The sequence below is a fragment of the Ictalurus punctatus genome, chromosome 19, assembly GCF_001660625.3.
Source record: "Ictalurus punctatus breed USDA103 chromosome 19, Coco_2.0, whole genome shotgun sequence".
NCBI lineage: Eukaryota > Metazoa > Chordata > Actinopteri > Siluriformes > Ictaluridae > Ictalurus > Ictalurus punctatus.
This window is the reverse complement of record NC_030434.2, coordinates 5214720-5242228: the sequence shown is the minus strand read 5'-3', so window position 1 is coordinate 5242228 and position 27509 is coordinate 5214720. Positions and strand designations below refer to the sequence as shown.

The following is a 27509-nucleotide window of genomic DNA, read 5'->3' as shown; positions in this document are numbered from 1 at the left end:
CGACTCATTCCTGAACGACTCATCACCTGCAATGAATCCTCCTTCCTAAAGTGAAAGCGTTTCTCCCTCAGACTCCATTTTGTGGAGCGATTTTAAACTTTTAAAGAAACTACGGCAGAAACGGTGATATTAATCTCACACAACAAGGGCTGTTGACTAAAGGTGAGTCATTTCTTTATTATAAATGACTTTATATAAGAAGAATGAGGATATATTGTAAATAAAACTGGTGTAAAATCAGCTGTAGGAAATCTGCAGCGCGTGAGGTTCAGGACTTTCAACTTCCTCTCTTCAGTTTCTCCTGAATTAAACATCCAGAAGGTTTGGGGAATATCATTTTATCAGTGTGGAACAAACATCATGTGTTTTAAAATATATTCCGTCACATTTCTCTCAGTTGCACTCGAAACCGGAAGTTATGGGTTGCGTCGGAAATGGTGAACTACACAGTAGGAGAAAATACAATAAACAAACATTAAAAACTCACAAATATCCACGTTTACATTTACAACTTTATTTACACACAAACAGCAAAGTTGACAGTTTGAAGAACCAGTTAATTTAACTTCTTCTTCTTTAAAAAAAAAATCGAAAAATTAGTTAAACATTTTAAATAGTTAAACATCGAAAAACTCGTATTTTGTGTATGTTTGGTGATCTGTAATTTTTTTTATGGGGCGTCTTCACCACACCTCCAGAAATGACCATTTTACATCCCCAATTCCAAAAAAGTTGGGACGTGGTGTAAAATGTAAATAAAAACACAATGCAATGATCTGCAAATCTCATAAACCCACGTCATTCACAATAGAACCTAGAAAACATATCAAATGTTTAAACTGAGTAAATGTACCATTTTAAGAACAAATAAGGTAATTTTGAATTGGATGGCTGCAACATGTCTCAAAAAAGTTGGGACGGGGCAACAGAAGGCTGGAAAAGTAAGTGTTACTAAAAAGAAACAGCTGGAGGTTAATTGGGAACAGGGCAGTAATATGATTGGGTATAAAAAGAGTATCTTAGAGAGGCGGAGTCTTTCAGGAGTAAAGATGGGCAGAGGTTCACCAATCTGTGAAAATCTGTGTCTTCAATTTGTGTAACAATTTCAGAATAATGTCCCTCAATGTAAAATTGCGAAGACTATGAATATCTCATCATCTCCAGTACATAATATCATCAAAAGATTCAGAGAATCTGGAGAAATCTCTGTGCGCAAGGGACAAGGGTGAAAATCCATATTGCATGCTTGTGATCTTCGGACCCTCAAGAGGCACTGCATTAAAAACAGGCATGATTCTGTAATGGAAATCACTGCATGGGCTCAGAAACACCTCCAGAACTCATTGTCTGTGAACACAGTTCTCTGTGCCATCCACAAAGCTGGTTAAAGCTCTATCAGGCAAAGAAGAAGCCATGTATGAACATGTTCCAGAAATGCAGCTGTCTTCTCTGGGCCAAAGCTCATTTAAAATGGACTGAGGCAAAGTGGAAAACTGTTCTGTGGTCAGACGAATCTAAACTTGAAATTCTTTTTGTAAACCATGGACGCAGCATCCTCTAAAGTAAAGAGCAATAACGAGGAGAGAGACCATCCTTTTTTTTTATCAGTGCATCTCTGAAGGTATGGAGGTGCATTAGTGCCTGTGGAATGAGTAGCTTTCACATCTGGAAAGGCGACATCAATGCCGAAAGGTGTATATACAGGTTTTAGAGCAACATCTGCTTCCATCCAGATTCCATCTTTACTTTTGAGAGACTCTGCCTCTCTAAGATACTCTTTTTATACCCTGTCATGTTATTGATCACTTGCCAACTAACCTCCAGCTGTTTCTTTTTAAGTAACACTTACTTTTCCAGTCTTTTGTTGCCCCTTCCCAACTTTTTGGAACAAATTCAAAATTACCCTATTTTGTTCCATAAAATGGTACATTTACTCAGTTTAAACATTTGATATGTTTTCTATGTTCTGTTGTGAATAACATGTGGGTTCAAGAGATCTGCAAATCATTGCATTGTCTTTTTATTAAAATTTTACCCAGCACCCCAACTTTTTTGGAATTGTACATCGCGATACTGAAAACCCTGGAATTTAGTGAATGCCGTGCAACTGATGGACCCTATGTGAATCAAACATTCCCATAATGCAACGGGCTGGTGCGGACAAGCTCAGAAAAAAATTTGTGTTGGGAAAATGCGTGCCGGCTCTTTTCAAGTATTAAACCTTAAAAGACCTAGATCGATTTTTGGGAAATCTGACTCCTGTATTTTTTGTTTTTCTAACACATTCTAGCAGTCAGCATCAAGTGCCATATATCATTTTAAACAGGATACATGTATTTATTTATTTATTTATTATCAATCTAGCTCATTTAAAGTGCCCCAAAAAAAAAATGTCTGAGAATGATTGAATTATCCAGTATAATATTTAGAAAAATGCCAGAAACAATTTGGTGTTTTTTTTTTTTTTGTTTGTTTTTTCTTTATAAAGTTATACCTCGATGTTTTAGACTTCCAAATGAAATTTTGTCTTTATCTAACATTCCCTTAGCAACTTATAGCCATTTATTACACTATTATTCTATGCATTTTTCAATGAACAAGGGTATTTTATTTACTGAAAATATAGATGTGTCCATAAAAGAACATGAACAAATGCAAACAGTGAAACAAGTAGTGAAAACTGTCTTGTGCAGCAAAAATACAAACAAGGCAAATGATATTCATAAATACAAATTGAGAAATATACTAGGTGCAAATGAACAACTGGTGCATATAATTTTCACAAACTATATGAGAAGTATTTACATAATATAACAACCAGAACTGGATCCAGTAGGGACAATCCTGAGGTTTTATGTGTCACCATGTGACCCCCTGCCGCTACGCCACTAAGCAGCAACATTTGTTCCTGTTTGGCTCAGAGGAACCAACTGCATAGGACAATGCTAACATGGCGGATGTAGTATGTCCGGATTGTAGTCATAACACACACACATACTGATTAGTACGTACTGTTTCAACAGCTGTGCAGTGTGTCACTGTCACAGTACACGATTTCAGATGCAGCTGTGGTGTGTTTATAGGCTGTAAAGAGGTGTTGTATGGAGTGAAATCAGAGTCAGCAGAACCTGAATTTGTAATGCTTGGGGAACAACATGCAAATTCAAGCTGTAAGAAATTCAAGAAGTTTCAAATTCAATGACTAAAAAAATAATAATAAACACTGAGTGATTCAGAGAAAACATCTCTCAGAAATGCTCAGAAAAAGGAAAGGAGCCAGCCTCTAATAGAACTCAATCTTAGCCAATCACAACACACCTGTGAGCTCATGGAGGCGGGGTTCATTTATTAGTCATATTTTATAGTGATGCATCAGTTCCCCTGAAGTAGAAGGTAGAAGCTCTGAGGATAGGTAGGTAATTTTTTCTGCTCATCGAAGTAAATGGTTTCAAAATAGTTTAAAGCACATTTTCTACATTCAGAGACTCAGTTGTGATGCACAATAGTGTTTTAAGAAAGATATTTTTAGTTTTGTGACTAGTACAGAGTGGATAGATTTTATCATCTACAGCAGTTTCTTTATGGTGGGGAAAATTCTCTCAAGTGAATACAACAATGTATTGTGTAAAATCCCATTTTATAAACCCTAGGATGCGATTTAAAGTATAGTATATTTACACATTATATTATATTATATTTGACATTTAAAACATAGTATTTGTATAAACACTATTATATTACATGTTATATAATCTGATTCCAAGGGAAGTGTTTTTATATAATGCCGAGTTTATGATAAAAGTTCTGAGGATAGTGGTTTGTGTGAGCACTATGAGAAGGATGGTTCAAGTGGCCAAAAAATCTCCAAGGATCACAGCTGGAGAATTGCAGAAGTTAGTTGTGTCTTGGGGTCAGAAAGTCTCCGAAACTACAATCTGACTACAAGGTTGTTGAGCTTCACAAAATGGGAAGTGGCTATAAGAAAACAACACAAGCATCCGAAAATGCCTATTTCCACAATCAGGCCAATAATTAAGCTGTTCCAGTCAACTGGAAATGTTATGAATCAACCTGGAATTAGATGTGTGTCTATATTGTCTCAATGCACTGCGAAGAGGACGGTTCAAGTGGCCAAAAAATCTCCAAGGATCACAGCTGGAGAATTGCAGGAGTTTGTTACGTCTTGGGGTCAGAAAGTCTCCAAAACTACAATCCGAAGTCACCTACATCACCACAAATTGTTTGGAAGGGTTTGAAGAAAAAAACCTCTACTCTCATCCAAAAACAAACTCGAGCGTCTTCAGTGTGCCGACACTACTGGAACTTCAAATGGGATCGGGTTCTATGGTCAGATGAAACCAAAATAGAGATTTTTGGTAATAAACACCAGAGGTGGTTTTGGAGCACACAGAGAGGTAGCCATATGGAAAAGTACCTCATGCCCACGGTTACATATGGTGGAGGCTCTTTAATGTTTTGGGGCTGTTTTTCTGCCAGAGGACCTGGACATTTAGTTAGGATACATGGCATCATGGACTCTGCCAGAAAGATTAAAATGGGCCCTGGTAGGATCTTCCAGCATGTATTCTCCAACCTCATCAGGCATTATAGGAGAAGACTCAGACCTGTTATCTTGGCAAAGGGAGGTAGCAAAAAGTATTGACTAAAAGGGTGCCAATAATTGTAACTGTATGTAATACCACTGTAATATAACCAGGCGGGTCAGATATATGAATGGGGAGCTTGTGATTTTTTTTTAATGCACTTGTCAAAAAAGGTTTTAGGCTCACCAGAATTAAAAATTATACAAAAAGTGAAAAATGTTGTGAAGTTTAACTGTACATTTGTTTTTGTGTTTTTTTAGGAGTGTGCTCCATTCCAGCAGAAGAGATCAGACTGTTCAGGACTCAACTGTGTGTTTGTGCAAACTTTACTAATTTTCAAAGATGGAGACTCCTGATCTGGACACAGATAATGTTTCCCCACACTCAAAAACCAGGTAACCTACCATGTCATTGTATTCTAAATATTCATATTTATACCATGGTCTTTCTGAATACTAGATTCTGATTGGCTGGAAGGTGTGCATTCAAACTGTTGAATTTGGTGGGCGATCTGACGATTTTTGATTGCCTAAATTATATTTTTATGCGTCTTTCATGTGAGACGTATTTGAAAAACAGTTCAACATGAGCTAGCAGCAGGTGAATGAGGAGCTGGTGTGAAAAAAATGACTCGACGTCAGTAATGTGGCAATGGTTTGGCTATGCACAGTCAGAGATTTCTGTAAAGTTTGTCAGGCAATGGTCAGTACTTCCGTAATATGACAAATCTTTTCAAGCACCTTAAGAGGAAGCATCTGAAGGAACATGCCACGAGTGTTTCACTCAGGCCGGTACAACAACCCCACTCACCCCGAAACATAAACAGTTAGCACTGACCGACGCATTAGAGCAGTCGAAAAAATACGAGGTGTCTGAGGCTTCACATTCTAACTATCTAGAATATGGTGACGTTCAAAGCTGTGGACAGCGTGGGATTTAAGAGACTGATGCACACTTTAGATGGAAACAGGAAACGCGAAGTTTTCCCGAACAGGAAAACTCATCTACTACAGCCTTGGGGGGTGTGCGTGTGTGTGTGTGTGTGTGTGTGTGTGTGTGTGTGTGTGTGTGTGTGTGTGTGTGTGATTATATATATATATATGGTATAAGCAGGAAAATCCAGAGCTAGAAATTTAAATCGTTTAATGCACTCCACTTCATGTCAGGTGGTTCTTTTCCTCCATGGCATGCATTAAAATGATGTAATGCACACCTAGCCATGGATTATCCCTTACCTAAATTATTTACTGAATACATATGAAAGGAATAACTTAAGCAAAGTTTTACTGTTAATGAAAAGCTAACAGTCTCCACTCAGTATGAAATAATGTTTGATTCAGTTCATTGTAAGTAAAATTAAGTCCTCATTAAATTAAGAAGTTAGTAAAGAACTGTAAAGAGTGTATATAAATGACTAAAGGACTGTCTATAATGTTGTGCAGTAAACTCCAGGGAAAGAGATCAGAATCACCAGCACCCAGCTGTATCTCCATGAAGAGTGATCAGTCTATGGATATTCCTCTGGAGTTTAAAGGTGGAGACTCCTCACTTCGACACAGGTAACATCTCCTCACTGTTAATGTCACTGCTAAAGTCACAGTTAAAGGGAAATTCCAATAAAAAAATAAAATAATACAAAAGTAAGTAATCATGTAACGCTGCTAGCTAACATTATGGTAGCTACTTGTGGTGTTATTAACTTCAGTTATTTGTCTCAGTGTAATTGTGTAGAAAGATCTACAGTTACTCTCTGCCTCCTGTTGCTCTTCTTGGTGAAGTTCTTCTTCTGTATATTCTGGCTCGAACATGTATGGTTGGATGGCACTGTGTAACAGTAATAATAATAATAATAATAATAATAATAATAATAATAAACTTTATTTTATTTTTTATAAAGCACCTTTAAAAGCAGCTTCTCAAAGCGCTGTACACAAAATAAGCAGTACACAGAAAAATAAAACATATAAGTTAATAAGAATTCCAGAACAATGCTAAATTTATCTGTCACTGAAAAGCTGATTAATTCATTTGTTGTCACACGGCTGGATTACTGTAATGCCGTTTTAGCCGGAGTTTATAAATCCACAATTAACAAATTGCAGTATGTTCAGAACTCTGCTGCCCGGATCCTGACGGGAATCAGGAAACGTGACCATATTACTCCTGTTTTGAAGTCCTTGCACTGGCTCCCGGTCAGGGTCCGTGTCGATTTCAAGATAATGATGTTGACATACAAGGTATTACATGGCTTGGCTCCGCAATACTTATCTTGTTTATTAATCCTTTACACCCCAAATCACAGACTACGCTCCTCACAGTGTAATCTGTTAACTGTTCCACAAACACACCTAACATCTATGGGTGACGGGGATTTTTCTGTCTACGCTCCTTCACTCTGGAACTCTCTTCCTCCTGAACACAGGGAAGCCCAGACACACTTTTTTAAACTTGCATTCGACGCTGATGTCTTTTTATGATTGTTTTATACTTATTTTTATTATTAATGTTGTTGTTTTTGTTCTTATTAACTTTTATTTGTTTTATTTTTCTGTGGACTGTGATTTTATGTACAGCGCTTTGATAAGCTGCTTTTAAAGGCACTTTATTAAATAAAGTTTATTATTATTATTATTATTATTATTATTATTATTAACAGGAGTAATATGGTCACATTTCCTGGTTCCTTTCAGGATCCTGGCGGCAGAGTTTTGTACATATTGCAATGTGTTAATTATGGATTTAGAAACTCCGGCTAAAACGGCGTTCTGAACTCAGGGAAGCCCAGACTCTTGGCATTTTTAAAGCTCTTCTCAAGACACACTTTTTTAAACTTGCATTCGACTGCTGATGTCTTTTATACTTGTTTTATACTTATTTTTATTATTAATGTTGTTGTTTTTGTTCTTATTAACTTTTATTTGTTTTATTTTTCTGTGGACTGTGATTTTATGTACAGGGCTTTGAGAAGCTGCTTTTAAAGGCGCTTTATAAAATAAAGTTTATTATTATTATCATCATCATCATTAATATTATTATTAACAAGAGTAATATGGTCACATTTCCTGGTTCCCTTCAGGATCCTGGCGGCAGAGTTTTGTACATATTGTAATTTGTTAATTATGGATTTAGAAACTCTGGCTAAAACGGCGTTAAAGAAGTTTAGCATTGGTCACAGTCTAGCTATATTTCTGAGGTGAAAAAAGGATGCTTTAACACTGCTCTGAACAAAAGAATCAAATGTGAGGCTGGTATCGAAAATTACTCCAAGGTCCCTCATTTTACTTTGGGTCTCTAGAACAGAGCCATCAACAGAGACAGTGGACCAGATTTGCGAATTTGATGACGGGAACTTATAAGCATAACTTCGGTTTTCCCGCTGTTCAGACACAGAAAGTTATTATTCATCCATGTTTTTTATCTCAGAAATACAGTCAGAAAGGAAACAAACATCAAGGTTTTCACCAGACTCTGAGTGAATGTAGATTTGGGTATCATCAGCATGAAAGTGATAATGGAGGCAGAGTGCCAGACCTGTAGCCACCCATAGAAATAAACTGGGAACGGTCAGTAAAATAAGATTTAAACCAGTTTAAAACTGTCCCAGACACACCAAAAACACTTTCAAGGCAGGTAAGTAAAAGACCATGATCCACAGTATCGAAGGCGGCTCTAAGATCAAGAAGAATAAGAATGGAAGTACTCCAGAATCAGAGGCCATCAACAAGTCATTGGTAACTTTGACCAACGCCATTTCAGTGCTGTGAAGTTTACGAAAACCTGACTGAAGGGGTTCAAAGAGGTTATTAATTGTAAGATGATTACATAGTTGAGAGGCAACAACACGCTCAAGTATTTTTGCCAAAAACTCAAGATTTGAAATTGGATGAAAATTGTTCAAATCATCCACGGAAACATTTTCTTTCTTTGGTACAGGTGTAACAGCAGCAGTCTTTAGTACTGCTGGAACGACCCCAGTCTCCAATGATTCATTTATAATGCTGAGGATATTAGGGCACCAAACATCAAAACACGATTTAAATAAGTTTGTGGGAATTGGATCCAGCAAGCAAGTGGTTGATTTCATGCTGGATTCCTCCCTTGTGAGAGCCTCAGATTCGAGCAGGGAGAAATGAGTGAAAGAAACACCAGTGAATGCAGATGGAGGAAGGAGTGAAGTGGCAGAGTCAGGTGTGACAGGAATTTCTTTGCGAACATTATCAATCTTAGAATTAAAAAACTGAAGAAAAGAATTACAGAGCTGCTGAGAAACAGGCAAAGTGGTAACAGCATTAACTTGAAGCAATCTGTTTATGGTTTGGAACAAGTGTCTGGGATTATTTTGATTGTTTACGGAATGGAAAACGACTTATCGGACATTTTCAATTAGTATAAACAAATGAATTATTTTATCGCCGCAGTTCTGGTACAAGATTAGTCATAACGCTTGTGGCTTTCTGTGTGTACGGTTTTATGTCTGTGTGCTTAACTGCTAGTGAGCAGGGGGATGGGAAACGGGCGGAGTTTGAGCTCCCCTCTGGGCAAACAATTCACACCTCTCCATGAAAACATTGAGACAGAGATTAATCGGAGAGCATGACTAAAGCTTTTTTGATAGTAAAACACCGCATACAACTGCCACAATAAAATTATAAAATTTAAACCCAAGATCGGACTTGTATAAACGTTTACTACCTTACATTACCTACATAGACGAAAATCCAGTTCGCTTGCGGTTTTATAAATCATGCACATTTCCATCGGTATAAAGTCCATCAGCTTTATTGAAGAAAACAAATGCAAAGTTTGATATTTAGTTGCAAATGTCCTCTTCAAAATGCATTAAGTGTTTTGATATCCCACTCCTCTGGAAATTAGTAATTAACCATAAACTGAACTGAAACACCATCTAAAAAACGCTAATCTGCTTTGGCTATGCTGAACATCCCGCCTCCTAAATTTTAATCGGGCAGTCTAACTTGATTTACTTCTAGCTTTCGAACTAGCCCAAACTCGACATGATTGACCACTCAGAGGCTGAGAAAATCAAGCGCGTAATCAGCACAACCAAACCTTTTACGCGTGCATCCATTGGTCTTGAGTTGTGTGTCAGAGGGTACAGGGCAATCAGCACAGCACTACAGGGCTGCGCAGAGAAACTAGGACTATCGGGACTATTCGGACTTTTTGTGTGTGTGTGAAATTACACATTGTGTAACAGAGTTCATGCTACTGCCATTTGTTTTCATTTTGTGCCATTTGGAGACGTTTGGTGCCTTTTGGAGACGTTTGGTGCCATTTGGAGAGGTTATTTTGTGCCTTTTCTAAAAAAAAAAATGTTTGCTGTTTCTAGAAGTCTGCAATTTTTAAAGGCTTTGTGCCATTTTTATAAGCTTTGTGCCATTTAGAGAGGTTCTATGTCATTTGGAGACGTTTGGTGCCATTTGGAGACATTTGGTGCCATTTTGGAGAGGTTTTTAACTGTGTTTGGATAACCTTACACACAATTTTAGTGGATAGAGATAACGTCCTCATATTTTGGGTGTTCATGGACAAGTACTTGGGGCATGTTTGAGACCAGGAATGGGGTTGCTATCAACATTTGCTGTGAAGATATAACATCTGTGTTAAAAGTAAAAAAAAAAGTATAATTAAAAAATAATAATTCTGAATACATTGGACCAGGTAGGCTAGGTAAACGAAGAAATACTTGAAATAACTGCTAATTCTTAAAGTCTGAAGTGTCTACTTTCATATGAGCCATTAACCACTACTGTGGAGTGTGATATCACAAAACAAATCAATGCTGAACACAGGTACCCCAAAACACACAAAAATGCCATCTTTTGGCTACCGGTAAAAGAGGTTAATCTGTACATGGGGAACCGATATTAAATTACTGTGATCAACACCAGTATGGAGCAGCTTGTTGGTCTTACGTCGACAGGTAGGAACAAAGATTTCAGGAGAGGATCAGACGATGGATATATTGTTTAGGATGTAGCAATCCAGTGTCTCGACTGATTCTGTAAGAGTCTCTGGCTGGGCAATAAGAGCTCGGTTTTAAATTTAAAAGCTGGCGTGTAGTGTACCTTAGGGCCATGGTTATTGAGTACACACTCACAAGGCCAAGGCGTTGAAACTCCGTAGCGCACTGTGAGCACAAAGTCGTACAATCCACACACGCAGCTGAACCGAGGCGTTGATTCCGCATCGCACGCTGCAGGTTATTCCAGGTGGAGCACAGAAATAAAAACAATAGTCCAAAATATATAAAATGGCACCACCACATCGCAATCCTAACGGCACTAAAAACAATATAACTTGGAAAAACTGACAGTCATTTAATACAATATGACTTAAAATATCAACGAAAACAAACAAAACAGTAACAGGAGCGGCAGCAAAATGTGCCAGCATCCCCTGTCAACCAAAACTAGAAATGATCTCAACTCAAAAACACTCAAACTCACTTCATTCTCAAAAACACTTCATTCATTGAGTAAAATTTTTCACTTGAGTAAACTATTCAGTCTATCTGCGGTTGGCAGCCATCCACACCTTATAAACAGGATTGTCCTGTATTGAAAAGTAAAATGCTGCATCCTTTGTTGAGTTAATATGTGACCTGATTTGTCTTTATTCCCATCGTTTCATACATCCACTGAGTCTACACAGTGGTGAGAATAATAATAGTGAATAAAATCAAACCAGTTTCATAAAAAATAGCAGAGAATCAGAATCTAAATCAGTGCTATGGGACAGAGAATAACAGACACACACTGTGCATGTCAAAATCATCATTGTTCTGGCTATGGAGTCTGTGGTTCTGAAAAACGTCTTCCAAAATAAGTTTTGTACAAAATTGTGTCTGTATTTATCACTGATTAGAAAACATCACCTGTTCATTCATATTGATTTGTTACATCATTAACAGCCTACAGGAAATAACCTAGAATACCTAGAATTAAAACAGAGCCAGATCAGCACTGTGTTTTCTGAATGTTAATGCACTTAAAAATAATTATTGTAGCAAAATTAAGGTAAAGGTTTAGATAATAGTGTGTAAGTGATGGAAGTTATCTTCATTAACAGCTACAGTTTTTGTTCACAGTGTTCCACAGAGAGCAGGAGACAGAATAGAAAAGATCACCATCACAGATACAGGGTAAGATCAGAACCAACAACATGACTGTGACACTGACACACTGGTATTATAAACCTCTCTGCTGTTATTAACTACAGTGGGATTAGATCATAGATAATAGTTGGACCCCATGTCTCACCACATCTTCCTACTTCACCATCTCACAGGCACGACCCAGAACCTGCTGCTGTGAATGAATTCCAGAAAAAGTTCAAATTAAACCTGATGAAGAAGTTTGAGTGTTTGAATGGAGTGATGATAAACCTGGGAAACCAAACACTCCTGAATGAGATCTACACAGAGCTCTACATCACAGAGGGAGACAGTGGAGAAGTCAATAAAGAACATGAGGTGAGACAGATCGAGGCAGCATCCAGGAGAACAACAACAGAGGACACACCAATCAAATGCAACGACATCTTTAAGCCCTTATCTGAACAACACAAACCCATCAGAACTGTGCTGACAAAGGGAGTCGCTGGCATCGGAAAAACAGTCTCTGTGCAGAAGTTCATTCTGGACTGGGCTGAAGGGAAAGCAAATCAGGACATCCACCTCATATTTCCACTTCCTTTCAGAGAGCTGAATCTGATGAAGGACCAGAAACTGAGTGTGATGGAGCTCCTTCATGTCTGTTTTAATGAAACAAAAGAAACAGAAATGTCCAGTTTGGAAAAGGTTCTGTTCATTTTTGACGGATTGGACGAGTGTCGTTTTCCTCTAGATTTCCAGAACACAGTGAGAGTGTGTGATGTAACTGAATCAGCATCAGTGCATGTGCTGCTGATAAACCTGATCAAAGGGAATCTGCTTCCCTCTGCTCTCATCTGGATCACCTCTCGACCAGCAGCAGCTGATCAAATCCCCTCTGAGTGTGTCCATCGAGTCACAGAGGTACGAGGGTTCAATGACCCACAGAAGGAGGAGTACTTCAGGAAGAGAATCAGTGATCAGAGCCTGGCCAATAACATCATCACACACCTGAAGTCATTAAGAAGCCTCTACATCATGTGCCACATCCCAGTCTTCTGCTGGATTTCAGCCACTGTTCTAGAGAGAATGTTGGGTGAAGCAGAGAGTGGAGAGATCCCCAAGACTCTGACTCAAATGTACACACACTTCCTCATCATTCAGACAAACATCATAAGAGAAAAGTACTCAAAGAAGCAGAAGAGTGATGAAGAAATGTTTCTTAAACTGGGAAAACTGGCTTTTCAGCAGCTGAAGAAAGGGAACCTGATCTTCTATGAGGAAAACCTGAGAGAGTGTGGTATTGATGTGAGAGAAGCAGCAGTGTACTCAGGTGTGTGTACGCAGATCTTCAGAGAGGAGTTTGGGCTTCACCAGAGTAAAGTGTACTGCTTTGTTCATCTGAGCATTCAGGAGCACCTCGCAGCTCTATATGTGCACCTGACATTCATGATGGAAAAGAGAAATGTTCTTAATCAGAATCAGGTCTCTAAATGGTGGATGGAAAAAATGACAATCTCAGAAGTACACAAGAGTGCTGTAGATCAGGCCTTAAAAAGTCAGACTGGACATCTGGATCTTTTCCTTCGCTTTCTTCTGGGTCTCTCACTGGAGTCCAATCAGAAACTCTTACAGGACTTAGTAACACAGACAGGAAGTAGCTCCCAGAGCATAGAGGAAACAGTTCAGTACATTAAGAAGAAGATCAGTGAAGATCTTCCTACAGAGAAATCCATCAATCTGTTCCACTGTCTGAATGAACTGGGTGATAATTCTCTAGTGGAGGAAATCCAACACTACCTGAAATCTGGAAAACAAAGTGAACTCTCTTCTTCACAGTGGTCTGCTCTGGTGTTTGTGTTACTGACATCAGCACAGGAGCTGGAAGAATTTGACCTGAGTAAATATACCAGTACAGATAAGATAAGAGAAACTGTTCTTCTGAAGATGATGCCTGTGATTGCAGCCTCCAGAAAAGCAATGTAAGTAAAGCTGAATATAACTGTTCTACTGTTACAGTGTTAGAACGAGAAACTGAACACACTTTGACAAATATCTACTACTTTGGGGTGTTTTGAATTTAAGGTGATACAGGGTAGAGTTTATACAAATGGAGAATAAAAAATGCATAAATGAATAAGACTGAAGAGCAGGTATTAAATATGTGGAAGTCAGCTGATTTCATTTGAGGAAAAACACTGAATTCTTGAGGTTATGACTTAGTATCTTGAAATAATTAAAAAGGTTCTTGATATTATGATTTATTATTACCACAGTAATGCTGGTTTCATGTTGGATATTTGAAGTCTTGTGTTTTTATTTACATAAACCTTTGAAGATTTTTTTCTTCACATTTTTCTACAAAATTTCTGTTATACATGAAGTGGAATTACACAGACACATGGTATATAAAACTATCTTTATTGCTCTAATACAAAATTACAGAGAAACACACATAAGTAGCCTACCGGTAACAAGGCACAGGTGAGAATCATCACGCATTAACTGCCAGTTTCAATTCAATTCAATTCAATTTTATTTGTATAGCGCTTTTTACAATAGACATTGTCTCAAAGCAGCTTTACAGAAATATCAACACGGTATACAGATATTAAAGGTGTGAATTTATCCCAACTGAGCAAGCCACTGAGTGGCGACGGTGGCAAGGAAAAACTCCCTAAGATGTTTTAAGAGGAAGAAACCTTGAGAGGAACCCGACTCAGAAGGGAACCCATCCTCATCTGGGTAACAACAGATATTGTGAAAAAGTTCATTATGGATTTATATGAAGTCTGTATGGCGTTAAGAGCAGCCGTAGTCCCAGCAGTCTGGAATTAAAGAAGATTTGAGCTCCATCCAGAGGCAGAAAGGATCTGGATCTCTAGTATCACCATAAATTCATGTGGGGCTCGGTGAAAGGAGAGCGGAAGAAAAAAGATAATTATGACTGCGAAGTAGTAGAACAGAATCTAGTCAGGGTAGGCTTGAGTAAACAAATACGTTTTAAGCTTAGACTTAAACACTGAGACTGTGTCTGAGTCCCGAACACTAATAGGAAGACTGTTCCATAACTGTGGGGCCCTATAAGAGAAAGCTCTTCCCCCTGCTGTAGCCTTCACTATTCGAGGTACCGTCAGATAGCCTGCATCTTTTGATCTAAGTAGGCGTGGCGGATCATATAAAACCAAAAGGTCGCTTAGATATTGTGGCGCGAGACCATTTAGTGCTTTATAGGTTAATAAGAGTATTTTATAATTAATGCGAGATTTTACTGGTTTCCCCGCCTCCTCTCTGTCCGCATCCGACCCTCAACCACGCCCCCACTGCCACAGCAGTGTTCTGTTGTACAGGACTGTATCACTTACATATTTTACCAGAATTCATGTTTTGGTGTCATTTTCCATTTTTTACCCGAACACTACAATACCCAGAATGCAGTACACCAATACGTAATTCAACCATTGAGAATCCCTACTGTGATCAACCAATATTATATATATTTACACATGTGCAGCAGCACTTCAAATCAGAGGATTATAAAGAGATTTGAAAGTGAGTTTCTGGGTCTTCCACTGGAGAAAATGATAAGGAAAAGAGACATTCTATCTGTATTTAGTAAAAACAGAGAGCAGAGAAGCTCCATGGCCAGAACAAAAGTAAATGAACTGAAATAGGAGAACTTGTTAATATCTGTTAGCAAGTAGGCTAACCTTACTTTATTTACCCATGTAACTACTAGTAATATGGCTAGTAACGTCACTAATGCAAAGGTAAATAATCATGTAACATTGCTAGCTAACATTATGGTCGCTGTTTGTGTTGTTTTTAACTTCATTTATTTGACTCAGTGTAATTGTGAAAGATCTACAGCTGCTCTCTTCCTTCTGTTGTCCTTCTCTCTGGTGCAGTTCTTCTTCTGTATATTCTGTCTCGAACATGTATGGATGGAGGTCTCTGTGTAACACTAAATCAAAACATCCTCATTCACTGAGTCATTTCTCTCTCTTCAGTAAACCATTCGCTCATCACAATAATTTACACACAAAGCTACGTAACTGATTATTAGCAGTAGGCCGCTAACTATCTCACTTCCCTGAACAGATCATTATCTATTGAGTACCACCCCCATTTCTCCCTTCTCCCCCTATATCCCCCCCTTCTGTCTCCATTCCTCTCCCACTCAATGATCTTAAGCGCCTTTCCTGAACATTTGGGGACCCTAAGTCACAACTTCGTCAGGGGCCACCACCTATGACAATCATACTATTTTATATGACAGAATGAATAGAAATCTACATACTCAAGGAGTGAACTCTCTAAACAAGTCAATTAGAAGAAAGAACGAAAGAAATAAAGTAGTAAAAATTGTACCTGCATCTCGTTTATCAAAAAGCTTTTACTTGTCACATACATTGATCAGCCATAATATTAAAACCACCTGCCTAACATTGTGTAGGTCCCCCTTGTTTCAGCAAAACAGCTCTGACCCATCGAGGCATGGACTCCACAAGACCTCTGAAGGTGTGCTGGGGTATCTGGCACCTAGACGTTAGCAGCAGGTCCTTTAAGGGCATTTTCTGACCTATAGATCTGTGCTTTGTTCCAAAACGGGGACTTAAATTGTTACAATGTTGTATTTTGTCCTTGGCTCAGCCAGCTTTCACAAGGCAACTGTACCAAAATGTGTTTATACAAGTCACATGTGAGTAAAATGTCCTCTCATTGGTCAGATTGTACCTGCTTCTGTTCCAGGGTTCCGCTCATAACGGTCGTCCATGCCAGCTCCGCAAACTTATTTTGACTTTCTAGTTAGCTGTAGTTATTATAATCTATCAGTTGAGTGATTGAAGCCCATCTCCTTGAGACTCTCGCTAAACACCTTGTAAACCTCTGTGTTTTTACGTGTTTTTGAAAGTTGTTCAGAAACATGTTTGTTAGGCCAAATTTCACTGAGACATTTTACCTCGTCTTTGGTCCAAGTTAAAGATTCAGACTGCGAGCCATTAGGAAAACAAACACTTTTTATGTAACATAGTTCCCATCATGCATTGTTATATTGGATGGTTCATTAGTTATTGGTACCCTGTCCAGGGTGTACCCCGCATTAGCGGATAAGCGGTATAGAAGATGGATGGATGGTTCACTGGTTTGTTGGGTCTAATTCAGGGTATGAAATTAGCACCTGCCAAATGAGGGTGAATTGTCGGCAGAGTATTTCATTATTATTATTTTACTTTAAACATGCTAAGGCCATAAGCTAAGCTAAGCTAACTGTCGTTTGTGCTTTTGCTGCAGATAGGTGGCAGCAATTGCAAAGAGCACACACTGCTTCTTCTTCATCTTAGAGGATATGATGCATATATACACTGGTGGATTTTATATACAAACACTCTCCCTACAGAATGTTTTATTTTAGCGGCAAGGACACTGGTTTGTTGTCAAAAGTGGACTGCTAATTGCGCCACTTATGTTACTATGGCAACCAGAAGTAGGAACGCCTACTGGCGACATCATAGTACAGTGACTGGCAACTAGCAGCAATAAAATCACTGTATGTGTGAACGCACCTTCACTCAATCTCATTTTTACGGGCTGCAACTGAAAGCACAAAGAGACACTCAGGTGAGAATTACCAGCCAGGTGGACGACAAAGTTAATTTCAGACCATGGTCGGATTGCTTTCCCACAACAGTGTTTAGGTAGGTGGTACATGTCAAAATAACATCCACATGAATGCCGGGACCCAAGGTTTTTCAGGAGAACATTGCCCAGAGTACCACACTGCCTTCACCTTCTTGCTTTCTTCCCACAGTCCATCCAGGTGCCATCTCCAGGTAAGTGACACACATGCACCTGGCCTTCCACTTGATGTAAAAGACAGCATGATTCAACAGACCAGGCCACCTTCTTCCATTGCTCCAAGGTCCAGTTCTGATGCTCACATGTTCATTGTAGGTGCTTTCAGTAGTGGACAGGGGTCAGCATGGGGACTCTGAGCAGTCTGCAGCTACGTAGCCCCATACGCAGCAAGCTGTGATACACTGTGTGTTCTGACTCCTTTCTTTCACAACCAGCATTAACTTTTTCAGCAATTTGTGCTATGGCAGCTCTTGTGTGGGATCGGACCAGATGGGCTAGACTTCACTCCCCACATGCATCAGTGAGCCTTGGGTGCCCAGTTGTCATTTCTTGGTCCACTTTTGGTAGGCACTAACCACTTCATACTGGGAACACCCCACAAGACCTGGAGATGCTCTGACCCAGTCATCTGGCCATCACAATTTGACCCTTGTCAAAATCATTCAGATTCTTACACTTACCCATTTTTCCTGTTTCCAACACATCAACTTCGAGAACTGACTGTTGTATTCTTTGTCAGGGACAGGACTGTATCCCGTCTCACCCTTCTACCTCCGCCGCCTCTTGTGTTTCACTGGAAATTTGTGTTGAAGACAGTTTTTAAGAATCACGTGACTGAGTTTCCGTAACCAGGGCAACAATGACGTTGACATGCAAGCTCACACTGCACATGTACATTCTCTTCCTGCTATTTCTTATGAAATTGGTTTCATTTTATTCACTATTATGTTTCTCACCACTGTGGAGACTTAGTGTATGTATGAAACGATGTGTACAAGAATACGGGACAAATCACATCCTGTATTAGCTCAATAATTTTATTTTTCAATACAGGACAATCCGTTATTATACAGGATGAGTGTAAACCCTACTCTAGATACTAGCTAGTTAGCTGTAGTTATCTATTAACTTGTATCCATTTTAATTACATCAACAAGTGGAAGTAAGAAAGTACACAAATTGACACACACCAATTCATTAATAATATATATATATATATATATATATATATATATATATATATATATATATATATATATATATATATATATATATATATATATATATATTTATTTTTTTACGGGTTTTGGGTATCTTTCTTCTTTTTTCTTTTTGTGTATTTGCCTAATTTAGTACCTAGCGTATAGGAGGAAAGAGCCCTGGGGATGTTTACAACAGATGTATCGATGGTTAAAATTTTAGATATTGTCTGGAAGGTCCTTTTAAGAATATTGTCTAACTCAGGGGTATCCAGTCTTATCTGGAAAAGGCCGGTGTGCGTGCAGGTTTTCATTCCAACCAAGCAGGAGCCACACCTGATTCCACCTGTTTAATCAGTTGATCTTGGCTTTCAATAGACTCTTTTGCTTGGTTGGAATGAAAACCTGCACCCACACCGGCCCTTTCCTGATAAGACTGGACACCCATGGTCTAACTGGGGTACTTTTAGCATTTATGGAAATGAGAAGGTTCAGTGAGAGCTTTGAGGACTTGTTTGATAATTTGCACTGGTGTTAGTTCATTACGTATTATTTTATTTCCTTCAGTATCAGGTGTGATTCACTTGGAGTGAGAAGTTGGTCAGCTCTGGTCTCAGCACTCAGCTCAGAAACCTCCAATCTGAGAGAACTGCATCTGACTGTGAAAACACTGGATCTGTCCTGGAATGAACTAGGAGACTCAGGAGTGAAGAGTCTGTGTGCTGGACTGGAGAATCCTCACTATAAAGTGGAGATACTAAGGTAAGATCATCTCTCTGAGAGTCACAATAACTCACTAAAAGCAGCAGTTGTATAGAGTGTTGTTTTTCACCCTGAATTTTCTGTAACAGTACAACATGCAGAACAAATAGATTAGTCATTAAGTGATAATGATTTCTCTCCAGAATAATTTATGCTTTAAGTAAATAATAAATGTACTTACAGTTAGATACATGTGCATTAAAAATAGAGATAAACAGAGATCCTTCTACAAAACCTGACTCATTACTTTTAAAGCCAGCAATACTTTAAGAAGCTGCATTGAGTGACGTTGCTCAGTAACATTTCTGCGTGATGTGTATCCGTGTAAAAGACTAGTTCAATAAAGAGTTTACCTTCTCTGAAACAGACTCCACACCGTATCTTTTCCCCCTGACTCTCGTGCACATCAGAGAGAGATAGTTTGTATATATTGTAACCTTATTTTTGACAGGTCTAGGTCAAAGGTCAAGATCATAACATTTAATGATCCTGACAGTTCAAAGGGGTCATCATCATAAAATATATTTATGTTGGCATCATAAAAAAATAGTTATGTTAAATCCGGAACACATTAATAACACACAAATTCCAGGAACACACACACATGTTCTTTCCTTTCACATAGAATGTGGAACACTCCGAGGTAGGTCTAGGTCATAAACTATATTTATGTTTGCCTGTGATCATGAAATATATTTATGTTTGCATCATAAAAAAATAGTTATTTTAAATCTGGCTCCCATGCATTCCAGATACACACAGACACACATATTCTCATACATAGTATGGTCATGTGTATTCCACACACACTAACACATACACATCCAAACAAAAATATCACACACACAAACACACAAACACACGCTCATGCACAGACACAGAGGTGAGCAGCAGTCCTTCAGGAATTATAAAATCCTGCAGGAGTTTTCCCTTGTGCAGCGAGTGTGCTGGAAATTCCTGCATGTTTCTATTGTACTGCTCCATCCTAAACCCTATAGGAAAATCCTGCACAGATTGTCAATGTGTCCTGCAGGATTTCATCATTCCAGGATTCCAGCAAACATCCTTCAGAAAAATTAAAATCCTGCAGGATTCCTGTAGAGTTTTTTAACGGTGCCACTGAACAGTGGTAATGTTTTGGTCAGTGTTAATTATATCTTGTGATTGGTCAAGAGAGATCAGAAAGTCCAACATAAAAGACATCATCATAGCAAATAAACCAAGATAAACATCTGTTGATGAAGAGTGTGTCATTGTGTCTCTGTACAGGTTGTATAAGTGTCGTGTATCAGATGAAGGCTGTGCTGCTCTGACTTCAGCTCTGAGATCAAACCCCTCACACCTGAGAGAACTGGATCTGTCCTATAATAATGTAGGAGACTCAGGAGTGAAGAGTCTCTCTGCTGTACTGGAGAATCCTCACTGTAAACTGTACACACTGAGGTAAGATCATATCTCTGAGAGTCACATGACCTGCTCCTCAGTAAGACACATAATGAGACTGAAGCAGAGGTTTTAGGTTCATCATCAATGTCCTGAGGAAGAAGATTGTTTATTTTCACTGCACACTGATGATTTGTCACAGAGTCTTTGGGTCAGATGTAAGTATGTGAGAAGCTGCATCACAAAACGTGACTTGATGCGACTGCAATGTGTCTGAAATTACTGTGAAATTTACTAAAACATTGTAACTAATCACACAAACTGCACCTGGGACACAAACTAAATGCACTGTGTGTGAACTGCAGGGTTTAAAAGCAGCAGTGAAATGGAAATGATCTAAAAAAAAAAAATCTAAGAATTTAGAAACTAAAATCAGAAGTTAATGCCATAGGACTGAAAAGATGAAGAGTTAAATAAATCAAAATAGATTTTTAAATAAAAACAAAAAAGGGAGGTAAAGGCACTTACAAAAATTTCAAGCTACATCAACAATCCTTTTGCTGATTTTTTTTTCTTCATTTTTCTTAAAGCTGAAATAGTGTCAGTGAATGTTCGTTCCGTACATCTCTGTCTAGCTGCTATGAACAGGGTTGCCAGATGTGCATTATGGAACTAGTTCAATAGATAAGCAGTATTAAAACCATGCAGCTTCCCTCAGTAGTTCTTTGTTTAAGATCCTAAAATGGTTCGTATTATTCCACATTTTGTGATAAATAAAGAATGTCTATGAGGAAACCCACTGACTCAAATACATTCATATAGTAACACTGAGCTGAAGTTGAGAACAGGATCAATAGGTGTGTGTATGAGAGGAGATCACAGTGCATGCTCACTACTGTATGTTTTAATATACAGATATGATTAAAATAATGTAGGTAAAAATGTCCAAACTCCAATCCACAGCCAAAGAAATGAATCCACGCTGGTGAGTCAAAAGTAGCTCAATTCCTCATTAAATCCGGGGACCTGGCAACTTCTCCAAGAACACACATGGTGCTAATTTACACCTGGTTTCGAGAGGAGGACAAAATAACATGTAAAATTGACGACTTCTAATCTCACAATATTTATTAAATTGAGCAGAATATGTAACAGTTACACTTCCAATGTTTATACACTTTTTTGGTGATTTTTCCTCAAATGCACAAAAATCTCAGCACATCTGTCCCTCTGTCCTCATGTTATTCTTCTCTAGAAATTTTATTTACTGTGAATTTCACATCCTAAACCCGTAGAACCTGATGAACCCAATGTGCAGACATTTTTTACTCTCCATTAGTTTTATAATCCAGGAATATTTTATTTAACAATAAATTATCAGCAGTAATCTTGTTTAGAGACGACATGAGTGTTAATTCTCCTCAGAATGAATGTTTTATAAAATCAGTTCTCACTCTCTAGGAGCTGCTGCTTTAAGAAGCTGCATTGAGTGACGTTGCTCAGTAACATTTCTGTGTGGTGTGTATCCGTGTAACAGACTAGTTCAATAAAGAGTTTACCTTCTCTGAAACAGACTCCACACCGTGTCTTTTCCCCCTGACTCTCGTACACTGTAATCAGAGGATATAATAAGATGAAATGTGTTTCAGTTTGTGTTAACACTGGAGCACGCTGTCAGAGTGGAGATTGGACTCATCTGAGAGATGAAGAACAGAACTGCAGTTGGTTGAGGAGTGCATGGGGCAACGCCAAAACAAAGTCATTTTAACTGTGATAAAAACAAAATGATGGCTGTGTCTGTACACGTCATCTTTAATCACAGGAATTAGAGTAGGCCTGGTTTCCTTTTTTCACTCAAAATCTGAAGACTTTCTGAATGAATTTTATTTAATAAAAATCTGATGGGGCAGTGGTCCATTCTGACTATTTCTTCTGTTAAAATCATCAGTTGAATAAAATTATTTTAAATAATACAACCAAATAATAATCTGACAGTTATAATGGTTCTCCTAATAGATTTAAAAGAATACTTAGCTGAAACATGTGTGTGTTGCTGGTTTAACCATTGAGCTACCACTGTTTAAGCAGTGTGTTTTTCCCGCTCAGAGCAGATCTACAGTTTTTAAAATAATTTTTTCGACTACATAACCTGCAGATTTTTTTCATTTAAAGAAAATAAAAGTGTCACAGCGCGGTCCGATCAGAACTCAAATTCCCAAGATGCAATGCTCACTTCTCAGGCACGCATGCGCTCACCATCCCCGGAGTTCTGATCAGACACACCTGCCACCAATCACACACACACACACACACACTAGTACTTAGGAAGGACATCCACCCGGGATCTGCGCGAAGTATACGCTCAGTAACTTAGTTTGCTGCGTTACCAAGCTCTTCTAGTTCATTGTTTCTTATAATCCTCGACCCTCGCTTCTCGTCTCGACTACGCTATCTGGATATCCTGATTTGGATCGTTCGCCCGATCGCTTGACCCTTGCTGACTCTACGACTACGCTTCCGGAACTTCCCGACTCTACTCTGTTCACTCGCCTCCCGCTCCTGCTTCCGTACCATCTCAAGGTTCGTGACAAAAAGTCATCCTGCAGGATAGATGAAGTACTTGTGAAATTTATTTTATTTCTGCAGGAGGTGAGCAGCAGTCCTTCAGGAATTATAAAGTCCTGCAGGAGTTTTCCCTTGTGCAGCGAGTGTGCTGGAAATTCCTGCATGTTTCTATGGTACTGCTCCATCCTAAACCCTATAGGAAAATCCTGCACAGTTTGTCAATGTGTCCTGCAGGATTTCATCATTCCAGGATTCCAGCAAACATCCTGCAGAAAAATGAAAATCCTGCAGGATTCCTGTAGAGTTTTTTAAGGGAGCCACTGAACAGTGATAATGTTTTGGTCAGTGATAATTATATCTTGTGATTGGTCAAGAGAGAGAAGAAAGTCCCACATGAAAGACACGTCATCATCATAGCAAGTAAACTAAGATAAAAATCTGTTGAGTGTGTCATTGTGTGTTTGTACAGGTTGGAGTGTTGTGGTGTCTCAGATGAAGGCTGTACTGCTCTGACTTCAGCTCTGAGATCAAACCCCTCACACCTGAGAGATCTGGATCTGTCCTATAATAATGTAGGAGACTCAGGAGTGAAGAGTTTCTCTGCTGTACTGGAGAATCCTCACTGTAAACTGGAGATACTGAAGTAAGATCATCTCTCTGAGAGTCACATGACCTGCTCCTCAGTAAGACACATTCTCTAATAGTGAGACTGAAGCAGAATTTTTAGGTTCATCATCAATGTCCTGAGGAGGAAGATTGTTTATTTTTATTTAACAATAAATTATCAGCAAGTAATCTGGATTTGAAAAGATGTGTTAATCTTCTTCAGAATTAATGTTTTATACTTTTATAATTTATCCATTGTATCTTTTAATTCATGACAGTGTTTGTTTTTCATGAAGATTCAGACTTTTACTTCCTTCCTTCTGTAATATAAATATATAGAGAGATTAGATGAGAGAAACTTAATATAACACTCAGTATGATCATTTTAATTACACTGTTAATTATAATAAACAGGTGATTAAATCCTCATGTCATTCTGAATAATAAAATAATTTTACAAACACATCTTTGAAGTAATTCTTAAACCAAGATAAAAATCTGTTGAGTTTGTCATTGTGTCTCTCTACAGGTTGTATAATTGTGGGGTGTCAGATGAAGGCTGTGCTGCTCTGACTTCAGCTCTGAGATCAAACCCCTCACACCTGAGAGAACTGAATCTGTCCTGTAATAAAATAGGAGACTCAGGAGTGAAGAGTCTCTCTGCTATACTGGAGAATCTTCACTGTAAACTGGAGACACTGACGTAAGATCATATTTTAAGTCATTAATAATAAAACATGTTCTAATCTTCTGATTACGGACAGTCTGATCTTCTCAAGAAAGATCTGTTCATGTGAACGCTGATTAAAAAGATTTTGTTGAGATGTGTGAAGCGAGGAAAAGTTACTAAAACATTTCTAAAGATCTAATGTGTGTTACTCAGTCCACAATGAGAAACTGTCTACAACCAGAGGAAAGTCAGTGCTGTTGTTCCTCTGCATGAGATCGAGAGAGTGAAGAGTGTCATTGTGTCTCTCTACAGGTTGCGTGATTGTGGTGTCTCAGATGAAGGCTGTGCTGCTCTGACTTCAGCTCTGAGATCAAACCCCTCACACCTGAGCGAACTGAATCTATCTGATAATAAAATAGGAGACTCAGGAGTGAAGCTGCTCTCTGCTCTTAAGGATAATAAACATTACAAACTACAGACACTGGTGAGTCATGACCTTTTTAAATAAATTGTGTAAAAATAAAAAACTAATAAATGAACCTGATTGTCATTAGTTTGTACATTTCTCTTTAGTTCCAATAAATCAGATCACCAGGTTAGGAAATAAAACCAGTTTTAGAAATGTCACTATATTCTATTTAATCAGATTTTTTCTAACAATTGGCTTTAATGCTTTTTTGTGTTCAGTAAAGTGTGTTGATTTAAAATTCATGTGAAGGTAGAAGACAGGGAGTCAGACAGTCTACAAAATATCACAAATGAGTGCATGAGAGTGATTATAAATGAACACCTGGTCTCCTTGTGACAGCCTGCTATCTCTGACTTCATACTGCTGCTTTTGTCTGAACAAGATGATCTCTGCTTTTCCCTGTTTCTGATAAGCAGCACACTTTCTTCTCAACTTTCATTAAAGCTAATTAAAATGATTATATTTTATGCCACAGATATTTATTTAAGCAGCCACTTTACTCACTCTGACACTTCTTCCAGCACCCTACCTCCACACCGTGTCTTCTGTCTTTCCTGTAACTTTCACCTCGGCTTCTTCTTAAAGTCTGCACTTAAATATAAATGTAGAACAAGAGCTAAATGACGCAGTGTTCATTATTTTAAAAACTCCAAAGCCTGTGATTGGATAAGAGCAGTGATGTGATGGGTAAATATCTGCTCATTTTCCTGTTAGAACTTGTGGAAGTTCTCATTTGTTCTCACTAAATGTTATAACACAGATGTTAGTAAGAATGAAGAAATGTTGAATGATTAATTATAAACAGGAGATGATGATGTTTCTCTTGGAGCAGAGATGATTACATGTTGATCATGAAGTACCACAGTCCAGTTTGTGGTTATTAATTCACATGTTTTTCTTTTATATTCAGGATTTGATGAACATCTGTGTGTGTGATGAAGACTCCGGTGTTCCTGCATTTCACTGTTAGGGAATAGAGAACACATTTATAAACACATCACTCATTTAATTATAACACATTAAACAGACTCAGACGTGAGAAGTGTGTGTTCATCATGCACAGTGAATCAGACTGCACACGATTCTACACTGAGTGTATAATGACCTCTGACCCCTGGATAAAATTTCCTGGACCTCTATCTCATAAAACACCTGAGGGATTATTTGGAATAGCAGGTGAAAAAGCACATGACCTCTAGCTGAACCCACAAACACCTTCTTTCTGTTGTGTATCTTTTTATGTTCTTCCCTCTCATCTTTTTTAGGCAGGTCAGTAGTGGAATCTTTTTTCATGCGTACATTGTAGACTGTTTTTGACTAATTGAGAGCATACTTAAATAAAATGCCTTGTCCATCCTAAACTTTTCACCTTTTACATTTACTTAACTTTTTTTCACTAAACACTCAGTGGTCATTGTGATATAATTATATTTCCTGTTCTGATATGGACAATACTCCATAGCACACTTCTCACTTTCTCCCCATCAGCTGTTACTGTGAGGCAGATTTTTGAATTACTGACAGATTTGTTTGTACTTTCACTTTGGATGAACTGAAATAGTTCTCTGATGCAGTATTTTGTGTTTTATGAAATCTCATGAAGATGGATTGCATGTTCTCTTTCTAGTTAGTTAGCATTACTCATTACTAGTCAGCTGGTTTTTTATGCACAGTTTGTTTCAGATCAATGCTGGGACAGATTATCCAATGGGCATTATGGGTATGGGCCCAGGGGCCAATGGGCACTTGGGGCCCAAGCGAGGGGCAGAAATATTTTTTTTTTTTTTTTTTTTTTTTTTTTTTACATAGCTGACAGAGAGCAATGTCTGGTTGGGCCACACAGGATTAAAAAAGACGAACCCCATTTAACGTCTACAGTGGAGAAGGCTGTAGAGAGTGTGGCATTTAAATGTAGCTTTTGACCTGAGTTTTGACCCGAATCCGCCTTTTGCCGAACTCACTCTTCTCCCTTTTCCCATCACATACCAGACCGGAAAGGCATTTATTTTCAATAAAAATTAAGAAAATCTATGAAAAGTGGAAATAAAGTGCCTAATGACTGTTTGATAATATTATGTTTATCGGTTAGGGGTAGGTGTAGGGAGGGCTTTATTGTCCCAATAATTTGAATAAATTTAGTCGTTTACACTCTGTTATTACTGCATCCTGTACAACAATACTGTGTGTGTGTGTGTGTGTGTGTGTGTCTGGTTGTCAAGGGCATAACCATGGTATGGACATTCCCCCCCCCCCCCCCCCCCCCACCATACAAAGATTGATACTGAAAAATTTGCATACTTAGAACTTAGTTTTAGGATTACAGTTACCGTTTGAATTCACGTGATTTCTGAGTGGTAGAAGCTCCCACAGCATGGGGAAATTGTGGCGTGCTGTGGACGTCCTGTGGGCAGATGTATTCTTTGCTCCATAACCTACCATGAAACCTACCACACCAAGTAGAGGCGAGCTAAGATGCGTGCAGGCAAACCACACGTTA

The 27509-nt window shown here is 38.4% G+C and overlaps 1 protein-coding gene across 1 annotated transcript; it reads left to right on the top strand.

Moving 5' to 3' along the window:
• LOC108261293 (NACHT, LRR and PYD domains-containing protein 12-like) lies at positions 1-27224 on the top strand. The gene is made up of 11 exons (XM_017462196.3): positions 1-162; positions 4865-4999; positions 6047-6163; positions 11716-11769; positions 11916-13700; positions 19125-19319; positions 20589-20762; positions 23737-23910; positions 24403-24576; positions 24856-25027; positions 25923-27224. The coding sequence occupies exons 2-11, from the start codon at positions 4947-4949 to the stop codon at positions 25980-25982; spliced, it is 2958 nt and encodes a 985-aa protein (XP_017317685.2). The 5' UTR covers positions 1-162; positions 4865-4946; the 3' UTR covers positions 25983-27224.
• The last annotated feature ends 285 nt before the right edge of the window (positions 27225-27509 follow it).